Below are 12711 nucleotides of genomic sequence, written 5' to 3'. Positions count from 1 at the left end.
GGAAGTAGCTGTCGTCTTGGTTTATCAAAGGTCAAGCTGATTCCTGTTCTCCTGAGGGATGTGTACCTGGGTTGGTTATAGCATTCGGCAGAGAGAAGTCACTAAGGGATCAAAGGGGTTGGTTATTCCTGAATGTACCTAGCTAGACTGGTAGTTGAAGGAATAGAACTTATTTACCAGCTGAATCCAGTGACCAGTTTTGTATTTTCAAGAGTATCACAAAACACTTTCATAGGAGAAATATTCCATATTGCTTCCCTCTGTCACTACATTTTAATTTTCAGCCTGGGCTCTCGGCAGCAAGCTGAGTCCTTCCCTTTGATTTCTTCCTGCAATCTTGGAACTGGTCCCTTGGGCTCCAGAGGGTTGTAACCAGGCATGATCTCCGTAGGATGCTGAGACAGAAATCAGCATATAGGGACTGTTCTCTTCTGCTCTCCTGCCAGGATGGTTGCTTATTTTGGGATGTTTTTTCTGTGTTTGCAGAGCCCATGCCTGTTGTTTCTGTTGGCAGAACCTTCTAGTTTATTTTTCTCGCATGTCTGCTTGCCTGTCCACACCTCCAAAGGCAGCATAGGGTTTCAAGTCCTGGGAAATCCTGCTTTTTAAATGTGGGCTGGAGTATGTGGGGGCCTTCAGCATTTTACTTCAGCTGTTTCAGAACACACCCGAAAGCAGACAGCCAATGTGACCTGGTGGGAGATGGTCTCAGCCTTGGAGGAGTGGTGGGGGTTGGGTGAGGCTGTCTCATGTCAGTGAGGGTCTGTCTAAAACAATCAGAACCACTGACTCCCCTGATGCGAGACGTTTGTAAGAAAATGAGGGGCAGAGGCAGAAGCAATAGTGCGGCTGTTCCCTCATTCCCCTCTTCACTACTGCAAGCAATAGCGGAGGGCTCGGTGGTGTTTGTCATGGGTTGGGGAGAAGATGGATCCCTGGAGGGCAAAGGAGTGTCTCCAAAGGAAAGCAATGAGCTGCTTCAGTGTGGAACAGATGCTATAGCGTATCCCTGTGTGCTTGCAAAGGAGGAGGAGTGGTGGGGAGTCCCCTGGTTACATCCATCCCTCTCTCCCACAGCTCCCTTGAGGATTTTGCTGCTCTGGGCCAGCGAGCACAGCTCTAAGGCTGTGCTGTAAGGTGTAAGGCTGTTGCAGATCTTTGGTGGGCTGATGAAACTGTAGTTTTTCTCTAGAACTGCTAGCAGAGGAGTCCCAAATGACTGCAGATGCCCTGGAGTCGCTGTGTTCTCTGGGTGACCCAGGCTGTTCATGCACCGGGTGTTTCCGGAGTGCAGTTCCTCCCTAGCCCTGGAGCCTGCCTCCTCACAGCAGTACAGCTGTAAGGAGGTTTATGAGAACATGATCTCTCTGGGGACTGCATTTTCTTATGTGTGCCTGGGGATGAGCAAAAAGATATAAAGAGTCTAAAAATGGCCTTTCAGGAGCCTCTGAACCCCACTGCAGGCTCCAGTTCTTTACAGGGAGTTTGCTGGAGCTCTGGCACCAGGGACATTGGCATGGTCTGTTCTGGAGGAAGGACTACTCCATGCTCTGCCAGGGAGGGATGTGGTGGAAGGCAGTGGCAGCTCTGACAGCAGTTGCCCAAAGGCCTCGGGTGAGTCAGAGTCCCTTGACTGGAAGGCTGGGATAGTCTGAGAAGTCAGTGAAATGGTAGATTACCTCCTGAGGTGATTGCTTGGGCAAAAGCCACTGGGGATGGGCAGAGATACCCCTTGACCCCCAGAGCTTGCGTGGCTGGTGGAGCAGCTTTTTTGTGGTGGCTTCAGGGTGCCTTCATGGGCTGGTGCATGTGGCCATGCGCAGACACAGGACTCCTGTCTTCATGAGCAGCCAAGTACGGCATCCACCTGTGCTGTTGTCAGACTTGGTCCTCTTTGTGAGGACTTCCCACTTGCTAGTCCCTCCTTGTCCTCTGGCATCTCGCTAGCAGAGCCAAACTGTGTGCAGAAATGGAGAGAAACCAGCTGGGTGCCTGAGAGGTGGCTGGTGAGGCCTTCCTCTGGGGCAGATGGGTGGCAGTACCATGCTGTGGCCCTGGCAGGCAGCGCTGCTTGCCAGCTATCGCTCCTGCCAGGTCATCGCTCACCACTCACAGCCCTTTCCCTGCCCTAACTGAAGCCGGGACAGGGCTGGGGGGAGCTGCCAGAGGGGAGCGGCGTGACCGTGCCCTGCCACGGCTGGTGTGCCTGCTCTCTGCTCTGAGTGTTAGTGCAGGCAGCGGGACGGAGGGCTGAGCCGAGGCAGCAGGCAGCTGTTGGGTTTGCCTCTAGTGCTGCCTCCTTTCCCTGAGCCTTCCTGCTCACCCCACACAGCCTTACCCCCAGGGCTGAGCCTGAGCCCTTGCTAAGAGAGCGAGGCAGGGGACTGTGTCTGCCTTGTGGCTTCAGAGGAGTTTGCTTTGTAGTTAGGGGCTTGCAGAAGGGCTTTGAATGGCAGCATCTGAACGTTCTATGTAGCTTTTATTTGCTACTCCCTTGACTGGACTGTGCAGGACCGAGCCCAGCGTGGATGAAGACACCAGAGGGAGGTGGCAGTTACTGTTTCTGATGCGTGGCCGGTGGCCTGGCTTTGTTCTGGAGGCCCCCGGAGCACCCTTACCCGCAGGCGTGCCTTTGCAGCAAGGGCTTCCTCGGGGGGCTCGGGCAGCGCCGCGGGGCTCCGGGCCTCGGGGGGGAGGCCGGGGTGCGGCGCCCGCCGCGTCCCGCCGCAGCGCTGGCCCGGGCAGCCGCCGCTGCGGCCGGTGGCCGCGAGGAGGAGACGGCGGACCGGCGATGCGGGAGCCGGTCCCGCCCCGGCCGAGGGAGGCGGCCGGGAGGAGCATCAGCCTGGCGGGGCTTCGCCCTCGGAGGCCGCCGCAGCGGGGGGCTGGGGCCCGCGGCCGCCCCTACACGACAGCCGTGGGTGCCGCCATCCCCGCCCCTCTCCCTTCCCTGCGCAGGGGAGGTTTCTGCTTCGCTGTCCCAAGGGCTTGCTTGGCCAGCGTCCCTCGCTAGCGGCGGCACAGGGCTGTCTCCTGGAGTTGCAGGGCATGGGATGAAGGGGTGGGAGTTGCCTGCTTGCCAGCAAGGCAGCCCATGGGATCTGCTCCAGGGTCCCTTTCTCTGGTCCAGCCTTTGTGGGAGCAAACTGCAACCACATTTCAGCCGCTAGGCAGGGGGAAAGTGACTTCACTGGTCCCCTCCTTGGAGCTCTCATGATGGGCCGATTTACAGAGATGTGGTTTGGTATGAGGCAGGGTTTATTCCCTGTCTTTTCTCAGCCAGTTCCTGGAGGGCACTGGGTGCCCAAGGGAGGAGCTGTGAGGGCAGGTGCCATGGTGGGGTGGCAGCAGAACACAGCCAGAGGCACACCTGACAGGAGGGTTCATGTGGCCTTCGGCCCTCAGACTTGCCCAGCATCCTGGCCATGCTGGCCGCTTTCACACACTGCCTTGCGCTGCTGTCCCCAGCTTTCACCCTGGCCGGGGGGCACCAGTCTCTGCCAGGGGAAAGAGATGGTGTTTTGTTCCCCAGCTCTCTCCTACCCAACGGCTGATTGCTCACACACAGGGCTCATTCAGCATGGGGAGAGGAGGGTGGTGGCATCTGGGAAAGCAGGGAACAAAGGGCCCAATTGATGCTGGCTGCAGCCCCACGGGTTTCTGTGAGCTGGGGCAAGGCTGGGGCTGCAGGCACAGCTGTGCACTGAGCAGGGGCAGAAGCAATACATGAGCTACGACCTTCCCCAGGCACACAACAAGGCTGCATGGGAAGCCTTGCTGTCTCCTGGGAGGGGGCTGAAGCCAGGGAAGCGAGAGGAGAGTGGGATTTGAGCTAGAGTCCCATTTAGGAAGAGCAGTGAGGATAGTGGCCATGGGTAGGTGCTGTCTCTCAGCCTGCCTTGCTGCTCATGGGCACCTAGCCGTGCCTGCAATCTGCCTGTTGGGCAGATCTGCTGCAAGTGGGAGCGGTGCTGGGGTTTGAGTGTGGGGCTGGGAGCATCCCTCTGCAGCCTCACTCCCTGGAGGCTCCTGATCACAGCTCTTGGGGGGAATTTCCAAGAGAAGCATTGTTTGAATTGATAATTTTTGAGTAACTGCTGTGGAAACGTGTGTCTGAGGGGAGCATTCGTCTGATCAGGGGCAGAAGGACATCAGCCGATGATCTCCCCATGCGCCAGTGCTGTGCAAATTTTTAACAACCCTGCAGCAAATGGCATGCAGCTATCCACAGAGCATGCAACAGGGCTATGTAGGGCCCTGTGATAGTTGAGTCCGCCCTCATGTCTAAACAAGACTGTCCTGTTTCACAAAGGGCTCTCTGCAAGTGGCTCTGGACACGCTCGTACCATGTGCATTGCCTGACATGATGTCGTGGTTCAGCCTCAGTCGGCAACGAAACACCATGCAGCTGCTCACTCACTACCCCCACCCCTGTGGGACGGGGAAGAGAATCGGAAGAGCTAAAGCACAAAAAAACCCTTGTGGGTTGAGATAAGAACAGTTTAATAATTACAATAAAAATAATAATTATAATAATGATTATGATAATAATAACAATAATGATAATATAATAAAATGGAAAAGGAAAAAAAAGGAAAGAAAACCAGAAACACAAACAGTACAACTGCTCACCACCCACTGACCGACTCTGCCCGTCCCTGAGCCGTGATTGCTGCCTCCCTCCCCCGGCCAGCCCCTCCCAGGTAACACACTGGGCATGACGTTACATGGTATGGAATATCCCTTTGGCCAGTTTGAATCCACTCTCTTAGCTGTGCCCCCTCCCCTCCCGGCTTCTTGTGCCCCTGGCAGAGCATGGGAAGCTAGAAAAGTCCTTGAATAGTACAAGCACTGCCCAGCAACAGCCAAAACATCGGTGTGTTATCAGCATTGTTTTCATACTAAGTCCAAAGCACAGCACTAGGCCAGCTGCAGTGAAGAAAATTAACTCTATCCCAGCTAAAACCATGACACATGAGCTGGCGAGCTTTGTTTGAGCTGTGCTGTGGTCGTGCTGTAGGTGCTACATTAGGAGCTGTGGCAGAGGCTGTCACGACATAGGCTGAGTATTAAAGGGCAGCAGCACATCACCAAATGTAAGCAACTGGTTCCTACAAGACCCCAGCTTTTCTCTGGGTGGCTGGAGGAGAAATAGAGGTTTTTTAAGGGCTGCCCAGCTGGAAACAAAGATTTTGAAGTCAGGGTTATGAACCCCATGGCTGGGGTGGGAAGGAGGGGTGGGGAAAGACCTGGGGGGCTGCTGGCCCACACGTCAGGCTGGTGAGCACTGCTCTTCTGGGAACTTCTCTGCAGCCTCCCCTTCCCTGCTTTTTTTTTTGGGCAGGGTGGGAAAGCCAGCACAACAAATGGACAGGCAGATGCATATCTTGTTCAGAATGTTCTTAATTTTAATTTATTTTCTTTAATTTTTATAAAATACATCTTGTAAGATAAGTCTCTAAAAACTTGCTCTTTTTTATTGCTTGTTAACAAGTTGAAATTCTAGATCAGAAATGAAGGAAACACTTTCAGTTGATTAACTGTCTTTTGGCGCGTGTGTGTGTGTGTGCGCACATGTGTGCGTGTGTGCTTGGGGTCTGGGGACAAGGGTGGGAAGGAGGATCTGGTTATTTTTTTGTTAAATGGATACCAAAAAAACCCCAGCAAACCCCCAAGAGAGATAGCATCGATGTGAATTTCCAGATCTTGCCTGGTTTCTTCTCACCCTGCTGTCCCTCCTGGCATCTCCCCCCTCCCCAGCCCGTGTGCGTTGGTAGCCTGGCCAACCTATTTCAGCATTCCCAGCATCAAGGATCCTTCGAACGCTCTGCTCAGCAGATCTGCTCCTTTATCCTTGCCCCTGCTGAAAGTGGCACTTAAAAAAATAATAATACAGACAAAAAAAAAAATCCATGCAAGATGGAGCTACAGTCTGCCACTGAAAGTAGTTTCTCCAATAAATAAACACTAAGATTAGCATTAAGGAGAGTCAAGGAAGAGCAAAATAAAATACCAGTTGGCGGGGAGGACTGTAAACAGCATTTTGGTGGGTCTGACTGGACCCATGCTACCCAGCCAGAGGTCCTTCCTCCAGCTGCTGTGGAGAGTGATCATGGGGGAGAGGTGGTCTCCATCAAACCCCTTGCCCTGCTGCCCCCCTCCATGGTAAAAGACTGAATTGGCACCAGAAAGCATCTGGTTTGCAGAGATGGGCCATGTTTCCATGCCATGACCCCCAGACTGCTGCCTTTCCTTCCCTCCTCAACTCCTTCATGGGCTTTGGCTGGAAGCAAGATGCTGCCAGTCCCTCCCGCCCTGGAAGACACAAGACAGTTATCCTGACTTGCAGGAAATGTGGGGAAAAAAAGTGAGGAGAAGAGGGGGACAGAACATTACATTTGACACAGGTGAGAAACAAATCAAGCTCTCTGACGGAGTGGAGGTTAGAGAAGCAGACGTCACCCCAGAGAAGAGCACCATTGTGAAGGGACAAAAGCATGCGGCGAGCGCAGTGCTTGCAGGGCGGGCGAAGGCACACAGTCCAGAGGGTCATGCCCTGCCTACAGAGGGATGACTCTGGCTTTACGCTCCTGGGGCACGGCACAGAGATGTCCTCTCTCGGTCAAACCTATCTGCCATCTCTTTGCTGCCTGGAGAGTAAAGCCAAGAGCCCCCCATGTCTACAGAGACACAAAACTCCTTTAGGCTTTAATAGGGACAGCTGGGTTAGGGCTTTATCAGCATTGGGGTCAGCACTCTCTTCTCCACAACGGGAAGATCCTTGTCCTGAACTCCCTTTGCCATGGCTGCAGCAGGCAATTTGGGGTAAATTCAGCTTTCTTTGCTAAGGGAAAAAAAAAATCCTTCTCTTATTCTCCATCCATGGGTGGTGACAGCAGACAGCTCCAGGAGAGTCTCTAGCAATGGTACCAGGACTGGGCCGACTTCCTTTTCTCTTTAGGTAGCCTCTAGCTACTCATGGAGCAACCTACACAGATTTCCTCCTCCCAGGAGCATGAAGGCCTTTGCTCATCCCTAGGCAGCATCGGAACACTGGAGTAAGTCCCTCCTCTTTTCTGGCTAGTTTTGATGGGCTTGGCCCTAGAGCGAACCAGTTATGGATGAGCAGAGAGAGAAAAGTGCATGAAGTGGTGTCCATTGGTGGGAAGCTCTCCTTCCTGGTCATGCTCAGCACGATGGATGTGAGGGAGGAAGAGGAGGGGAGTCAGCGGCGAAGGCAGAGTTAACGCAGGAGACCTGGTGTCGGGTGGCTGCAGTGTTAAAGCCTCGGGGTTAGAGAAAAGAGGGACGTTTGGTCTGGGTGGGCTCCACTGCAGGGGCTAGAACTTGGTGCCTCGGCCCATCAGCTTGAGGACAGCAAAGTTGTAGGTGGCGGCGATCATGAAGGTGAGCTGTGGGTGGGAAGAGAGTGAGTGAGGGGGAGGAGAAGAAATGAAGCTCCCGTGGGCAAGGAGGGCAAGTGGGGTGGGACTCCTCGCTGGGGTACACCTGAGGTGGCATCCCCCAGCCCAGCACCCCAACAGGGCAGTTGTCCCACAGAGCCCTGTGGCCCTGCTGCACCAGCAGGAAACCACAGTGTCTTGTCACTGGTGTAAAGCAAGAGGAGAGCTGGGGAAAGGCAGGGGACTCAGTGCACGGGCAGCAGGACCTCTCTCTGGTGGTCTCTTAAAGCCTCTCCACATCTCTTCTAGCAGCCACCTCTACCTTCTTATGTCCTGAATTCGCCATCTGCACTTAGGTGCCAGAAAATGACATGAGCACAGGCTCTGTAACGTCCATGCCCACCACCTCCATTGTCCTCTGCCCCCACATCCTCGCTGGGTGGAGAACGGCTGGGTGGGGGGACACCAACTCACCAGTGAGACCAGTGTGGCAGCTGCCCCCACGAAGGCTGCGATGAAGAGGTGGAAAGTCATCTGGAACTGCAAAGGAAGAGGAGGATGAGCTCCCAGGGTCCCACGTGCCATCTGGGAGGCCAGTGCCGAGGCCACCCACTGAAGGGAGCACACATGGGGTGATGGGAGGTGCTCACCTCACTGGTCTTGCAGATGGAGAGCAGGTTGGAGCCACACACCTTGCCAGGGAAAGCATTCCAGGGCAGGACACCTGGTGAGACATGGGGAGCCAGGTGAGCTGGACATGGCTACTAGCCAGCTGCCTTGCTCGGCCTCCCACAGCCACATATGTAACACACATCCTGATGTTTCAGGGCTCTTCAGCACTTGCCCCTGCTTAATCCCAGTTTATCCACCCGGACCATCTCCTCCATCCCCTCTCCGCCCTGAGCCCTGGCTCCTGGGTGGCGAACCTGCCACTCACCATACATCCTGGCATCCGCACACAGGGTGCCAATGCTGGCCGAAGTCTTGCTGGGGTTGGCAATAGACTGGCAGGTGGTCCAAGTGTTAAAGTAGATGTAGACAGGCACGGCGGAGCAGGCGAAGACCACAAGCCAGATGATGGTCAGGACATACGTAATGCCCACAAACTGCAAGGGGCAGGACAAGCCAGAACAGAACCACGGTTACCAAGCAGCCAGGGACACGGACAGGGGAGTGTGAGGGTCCCCAGGCAGGAGAAGGCAAAGGGCAGGCAGGGGACTGAGATGCTGCTTGCATCAGGCTCTGCACCGCCTGCCAAACCTGGCGTATCCCCAAGCAGCCAGCACAGAGCAGCAGCCTGAGCCAGGCACCCCTGTGGCTCATGGGGCCAGCATCAGCCCCAGGCTCGCAGTTGGCTATGCATGCATGGGGGTGACCAGCAGCAGCAGCAGGATGGCTGCCACGTCCTGTGGGGGGGGGGGGAAAAAACGCGGCCACAGCCAAGCAGGGTTTGGCCTCTGCGGGAGGGCAGCTGCAAAACCCGCCTTGGTGTGCAAGTGTGGTTTTCCTGCCCTCCCTCCACAGTGCCACCCCGACCGGCCGCCAAGGGAACCGCAGCCGTCCCCCTCCACTCCCCCAGGCCATGGGCTCCCCTTACCAGCATTTTGTCATGGTCCCCAAGGACAGCAGAGAGGACAGCTCCAGCGGTACTGGGTGCTGGAGAGCCTCGGGCTGCTGGCACCGTGGGAATGCTCATGGCTCTCCCCGCTGATGCTTAAACATGAAGCAGTTTCATTAAATGTGGCCATTTGGGCTGCTTTGGTCCCCAGGGGCCACAGCAGGCCTGGAGGAGAATGGCTGGGCTGCGCTTCCCTTTGGGCTACTCCGAAACCCCGACGGCCGCAGTCTCCTGCCCTTCGCCCACGCCAAGCGTGGCGAACCCGCTGCGGGCGCGCGAAGGGGTGCAAACCCCAGTTAAGATCACCTTGTCAGGATGTCCTAGCCACTTTCCCAAACACTGACACACCCGCTGCAACGAGTGAGCTCGCTGGGGGCCTCGCGCTCCCCTCCCTTTCGGGCCCCCGGTTACCGTTGCGCTGAGGCCCTTGCCGCAGATGGTGGTCTTGTAGTCCCCGAAGATTTGCCGGACGGCACCGGTGGTGTAGAAGCCTTCGGCCAGCAGCAGGGCTCCATAGAGGAAGAAGAAGGAGGCCGTGCCATAGATGACATACTGAAAAGCGTGGATGCTGCCAGGGAGAGGAGCAGGCAGGGATGCTCAGGCGCTGGGGTGGTGCCAGGGAGATCAGCCCTCCATGCAGCATGGCTGGGGCAGCCTAGCCACAGCAATTTGCCCTCCCCATGCCATCCTGCGGGGACTGAAATGGAGGGTGAAGCCACGAGAGGAGTGAGCTAGGGCAAAGCCATGGTGACCAAGGCTGTCGGCTGCTACTGGCTCCCCTGCACCCTCCATACCTATCCCGTGCAGGCATGAAAAGGAAACCAGTGGCCACTGGACCCTGCCATGCAGCCGTGGCACTGGCAAGTGGCAAACACAGCCTGGGGTCTCCATGGTGCCCAGGTGACAGCATCGCCCTGGCCAGCCCAGCCAGACACCTCCTCCCAGCACAGAACAAGACAGAAACGCGCAGGGCCGCAGCACGAGGGCAATGCACCGCAGCAGGGTACTTACACATCAATGAGATACTCATAGTCCTGGTAGTTTTTGGAGAAGTAGGTCTCAATGAGCTGCTCAGTGCCTGTCAGGGCTTCGTGCCCACAGCCACAAAACAGTGCTACCCCGAAGAAGCACAAGCCAGTGGCAACCAGTGACGCAAAGGGTGCCCCAATGAGACATCTGGCACAGCACTCGAGCAAACCTAGGGAAAAGAGAGGTGAGGTGGGAAGGGACCACCAGGACAGGGAGCGCTCGGAGCCTGCAGCTCAGAGGCAGGCAAGCACAGGAGGAGGAAGGTGCCTGGTAGGAGGAGGGAAGCAGGTTGAAGGAAATCCCAGAAATGATTCATTGCAGAGCCAGAGAGCCAAACCCAGCCGCTTCCCCAAGAACTCTCCAAGCAGCTGAGCAGGATTGCACCCAAGTGTGCTCAGCGACAGGGGGTGACGGCAGTGTGGCGCACTAGGGCCGCAAGACAGCCCCTGGGTGTGAGGTGGATGGGGAGCTGAGGTGAGCCACCCATGCCAACCCATGCGAAACAAGATGGAAATACAAGGTGATGTAGCGTGATGCCAGTGGGACCTGGCAAACAAACAGCTAATAGGCTGCTGCAGCCCTGTTACGTAGGCAGATGTGCTTATGGAGAAGAGCCATGTTAGTTCCCCAAACGTCAGCACTTGTGTAATAGATTTAGTCCTCCAGGACAGATATTTGGCAAAAGGGCACGTGTACCTGTGCGTGGGCAGGGAAAGTAAGGGCACATGCCAGCATACTGCTTGGATTGCCTAAATGCTGGATTTTTCTTTTCAGCAGTGGGGCCATGGGCACCTGGTCCGTTTGCATGTTGCAGCTCTAACACACAGGATTGTTAGCTCAGGTTCCCAATGGGCTGGGTTTGGAGGTGCTCAGCCTGCCCTTCTCCTGCCCGGTTAGAGGGTGGGCAGCCAGGTGGGTTTGCACTGGAACATCAGTCTGGCTTCAGCTAAGCTGCGATAACCTGCTGCGCTGGCTGTGCAACCCTGGCTGTGCAACCCCTCTGCACAGGGAAGCTGCTCCCCTTCCCCAGGATGCAGGATCCGGCACCACCCTGTCCTGGGCATGGCGCTGCCTGGACACATCCCGTCTGGTCATAGTTTTTGTGCCTTGAATACCAAAAAGGCATCCGTGGGAAGTGTTCAAAAACCCACGCTCCCTCCATGGATCTCACAGTGCTTATCTCCTCTGTCAAAGGACAAGAAAGCCATGGGGTCCTGACCAGCAGTGCCCTCCCCTCCCCACTGGGAGCAAGGTCTCGCAGTGGCACCAAGGACAATGGGGGATTGTCCCTGGCACTGCCACCCCAGCGGCTGCCCGTGCGGAGAGCAAACGGGACAAAGGCAGCACTATAGGGAAGCGCTGGGACCCCTCCCGCTTGTTTGCCTTGGACATGGCCGGTCCAGGGGTGTCCTGCTCCTCTGGCCAGTGCTACTCCCCGAACCTTGCTGGGTCCCACAGGGACGGCCCTGCACACTCAGCAGGGTGCTGGGCCAAACCTACCTTTTTTATTTTTATTTTTGGTCACCTGGTGTGGCAGGTGCCTGGGACTGGGGCACGGTGAATGGCCCTGTTCCCAGGGGACTGTGGGAACTGCCCCAGCCCCTCGGGCTTTAGGAAGATGCACTGGGGAAGCCTGGGGAGGGGACAGGAGGAGAGAAAGAGCCCTTGTTCTGCACAATCCCAGGCCTTGTACCCGGGCTCAGCTGCTGCTGGAGCCAAACAATACACTGCAGAAAGGAGGAGGAAGAGGCAGGGTGCCGGCAGCCCATGGCACCCCCGGGAACAGAGCACCCCTGATGCCCTGGGGGGTATGCCAGTATTAGCACTGCTGTATTGACTGGGAAACTGAGGCACAAGCAGTGCCTCTGATTTCCCAAGGCTGCTGGCACACAAGTGGCACAAGCTGCGGCAGGTATCAGTGCCCTGCCTGGACCTCCCAGCTCCTGCCAGTCCCAGGCAGGAGCTCTCATCTCTCCAGCCCATGTGGTGAGGGCTCAGGTAGGACCAGCTGTGGGGATGGCATCTACCCCCACAGACAGCACATGAGCACATGGGGACAGAAAACCGCTTTGGGAAAAAACCCAGCACCCCAGCTGTGCCGAGGCATCCTCCCCCTGGCAGCTCCCATGGCCGGCAGGGCCATGCCGGGAACACCAGGACCTGACTGGTGCCAGAGGAAAGTTTCAGGGGGGCTTTGCGCAGGGACAGAGTCCCCAAAGCCAATAGCAACAGCTCTCCAGGTGTCCATCACCCTCATCCCATACTCACCCATGACGCTGGACTTGGTCACCTCTCCTGACCGCCTGCTCTGCTGCTTTGGTGCTGTCTGCAGGAGCCCTCGCCTGCCTGGCGGTCCCTCGCCCTGTAGTTCCCCCTCTGGGTGCCTGTCCTGCTCTCCAGCAAAGAAAAGGGCTCTCTGAGTGACAGCCACCCCCCTTAAAGGGACAGAACCCCGCCCCTCCCCACCACCCCCCCAGCACCCCTTGGCTGCCAGCTCCCGGGTGCCTGTGGCTGCGTGGGCTGAGCTGCCCCACGGCTCTGCTCAGGAATTTTGGGGGAAAAAGCTTTTGCAAAAGAAAGGGAGGAACTTGGGGCGGCTTGGGCGGTTCATGGGGTGTCCCCTCAATGGTGATGCTGGGGAACCCCTGGGCCCAGCCAGGC

The 12711-nt window shown here is 56.6% G+C and overlaps 1 protein-coding gene across 2 annotated transcripts; it reads right to left on the bottom strand.

Moving 5' to 3' along the window:
- Nucleotides 1-5385: 5385 nt before the first annotated feature.
- Nucleotides 5386-12447, bottom strand: PLP1 (proteolipid protein 1). 2 transcript variants are annotated; one of them, XM_064463130.1, is made up of 7 exons: nucleotides 12319-12447; nucleotides 10033-10219; nucleotides 9328-9589; nucleotides 8341-8509; nucleotides 8054-8127; nucleotides 7878-7943; nucleotides 5386-7412 (listed from the first exon to the last, which is right to left on the bottom strand). In XM_064463130.1, exons 1-7 carry the CDS (start codon nucleotides 12320-12322, stop codon nucleotides 7341-7343), a joined length of 834 nt encoding a protein of 277 aa, XP_064319200.1. In that variant the 5' UTR covers nucleotides 12323-12447; the 3' UTR covers nucleotides 5386-7340. The 2 variants fall into 2 exon arrangements, with proteins under 2 accessions (XP_064319200.1, XP_064319201.1); XM_064463131.1 differs by having other exon boundaries at nucleotides 9433-9589.
- Between the last annotated feature and the right edge of the window lie 264 nt (nucleotides 12448-12711).

This window comes from Phalacrocorax carbo, chromosome 11 (assembly GCF_963921805.1).
Source record: "Phalacrocorax carbo chromosome 11, bPhaCar2.1, whole genome shotgun sequence".
Lineage (NCBI taxonomy): Eukaryota > Metazoa > Chordata > Aves > Suliformes > Phalacrocoracidae > Phalacrocorax > Phalacrocorax carbo.
This window is presented reverse-complemented; position numbering and strand designations above follow the sequence as displayed.

Excerpts from the sequence above, each read along its gene's own strand:
- PLP1 (XM_064463130.1), bottom strand. Across the intron at positions 8,128-8,340 it reads TGCGGATGCCAGGATGTATG|GTGTCCTGCCCTGGAATGCT; the intron begins GTGAGTGGCAGG and ends ATGTCTCACCAG. Across the intron at positions 7,413-7,877 it reads CTGCCACACTGGTCTCACTG|CTCACCTTCATGATCGCCGC; the intron begins GTGAGTTGGTGT and ends TCCCACCCACAG.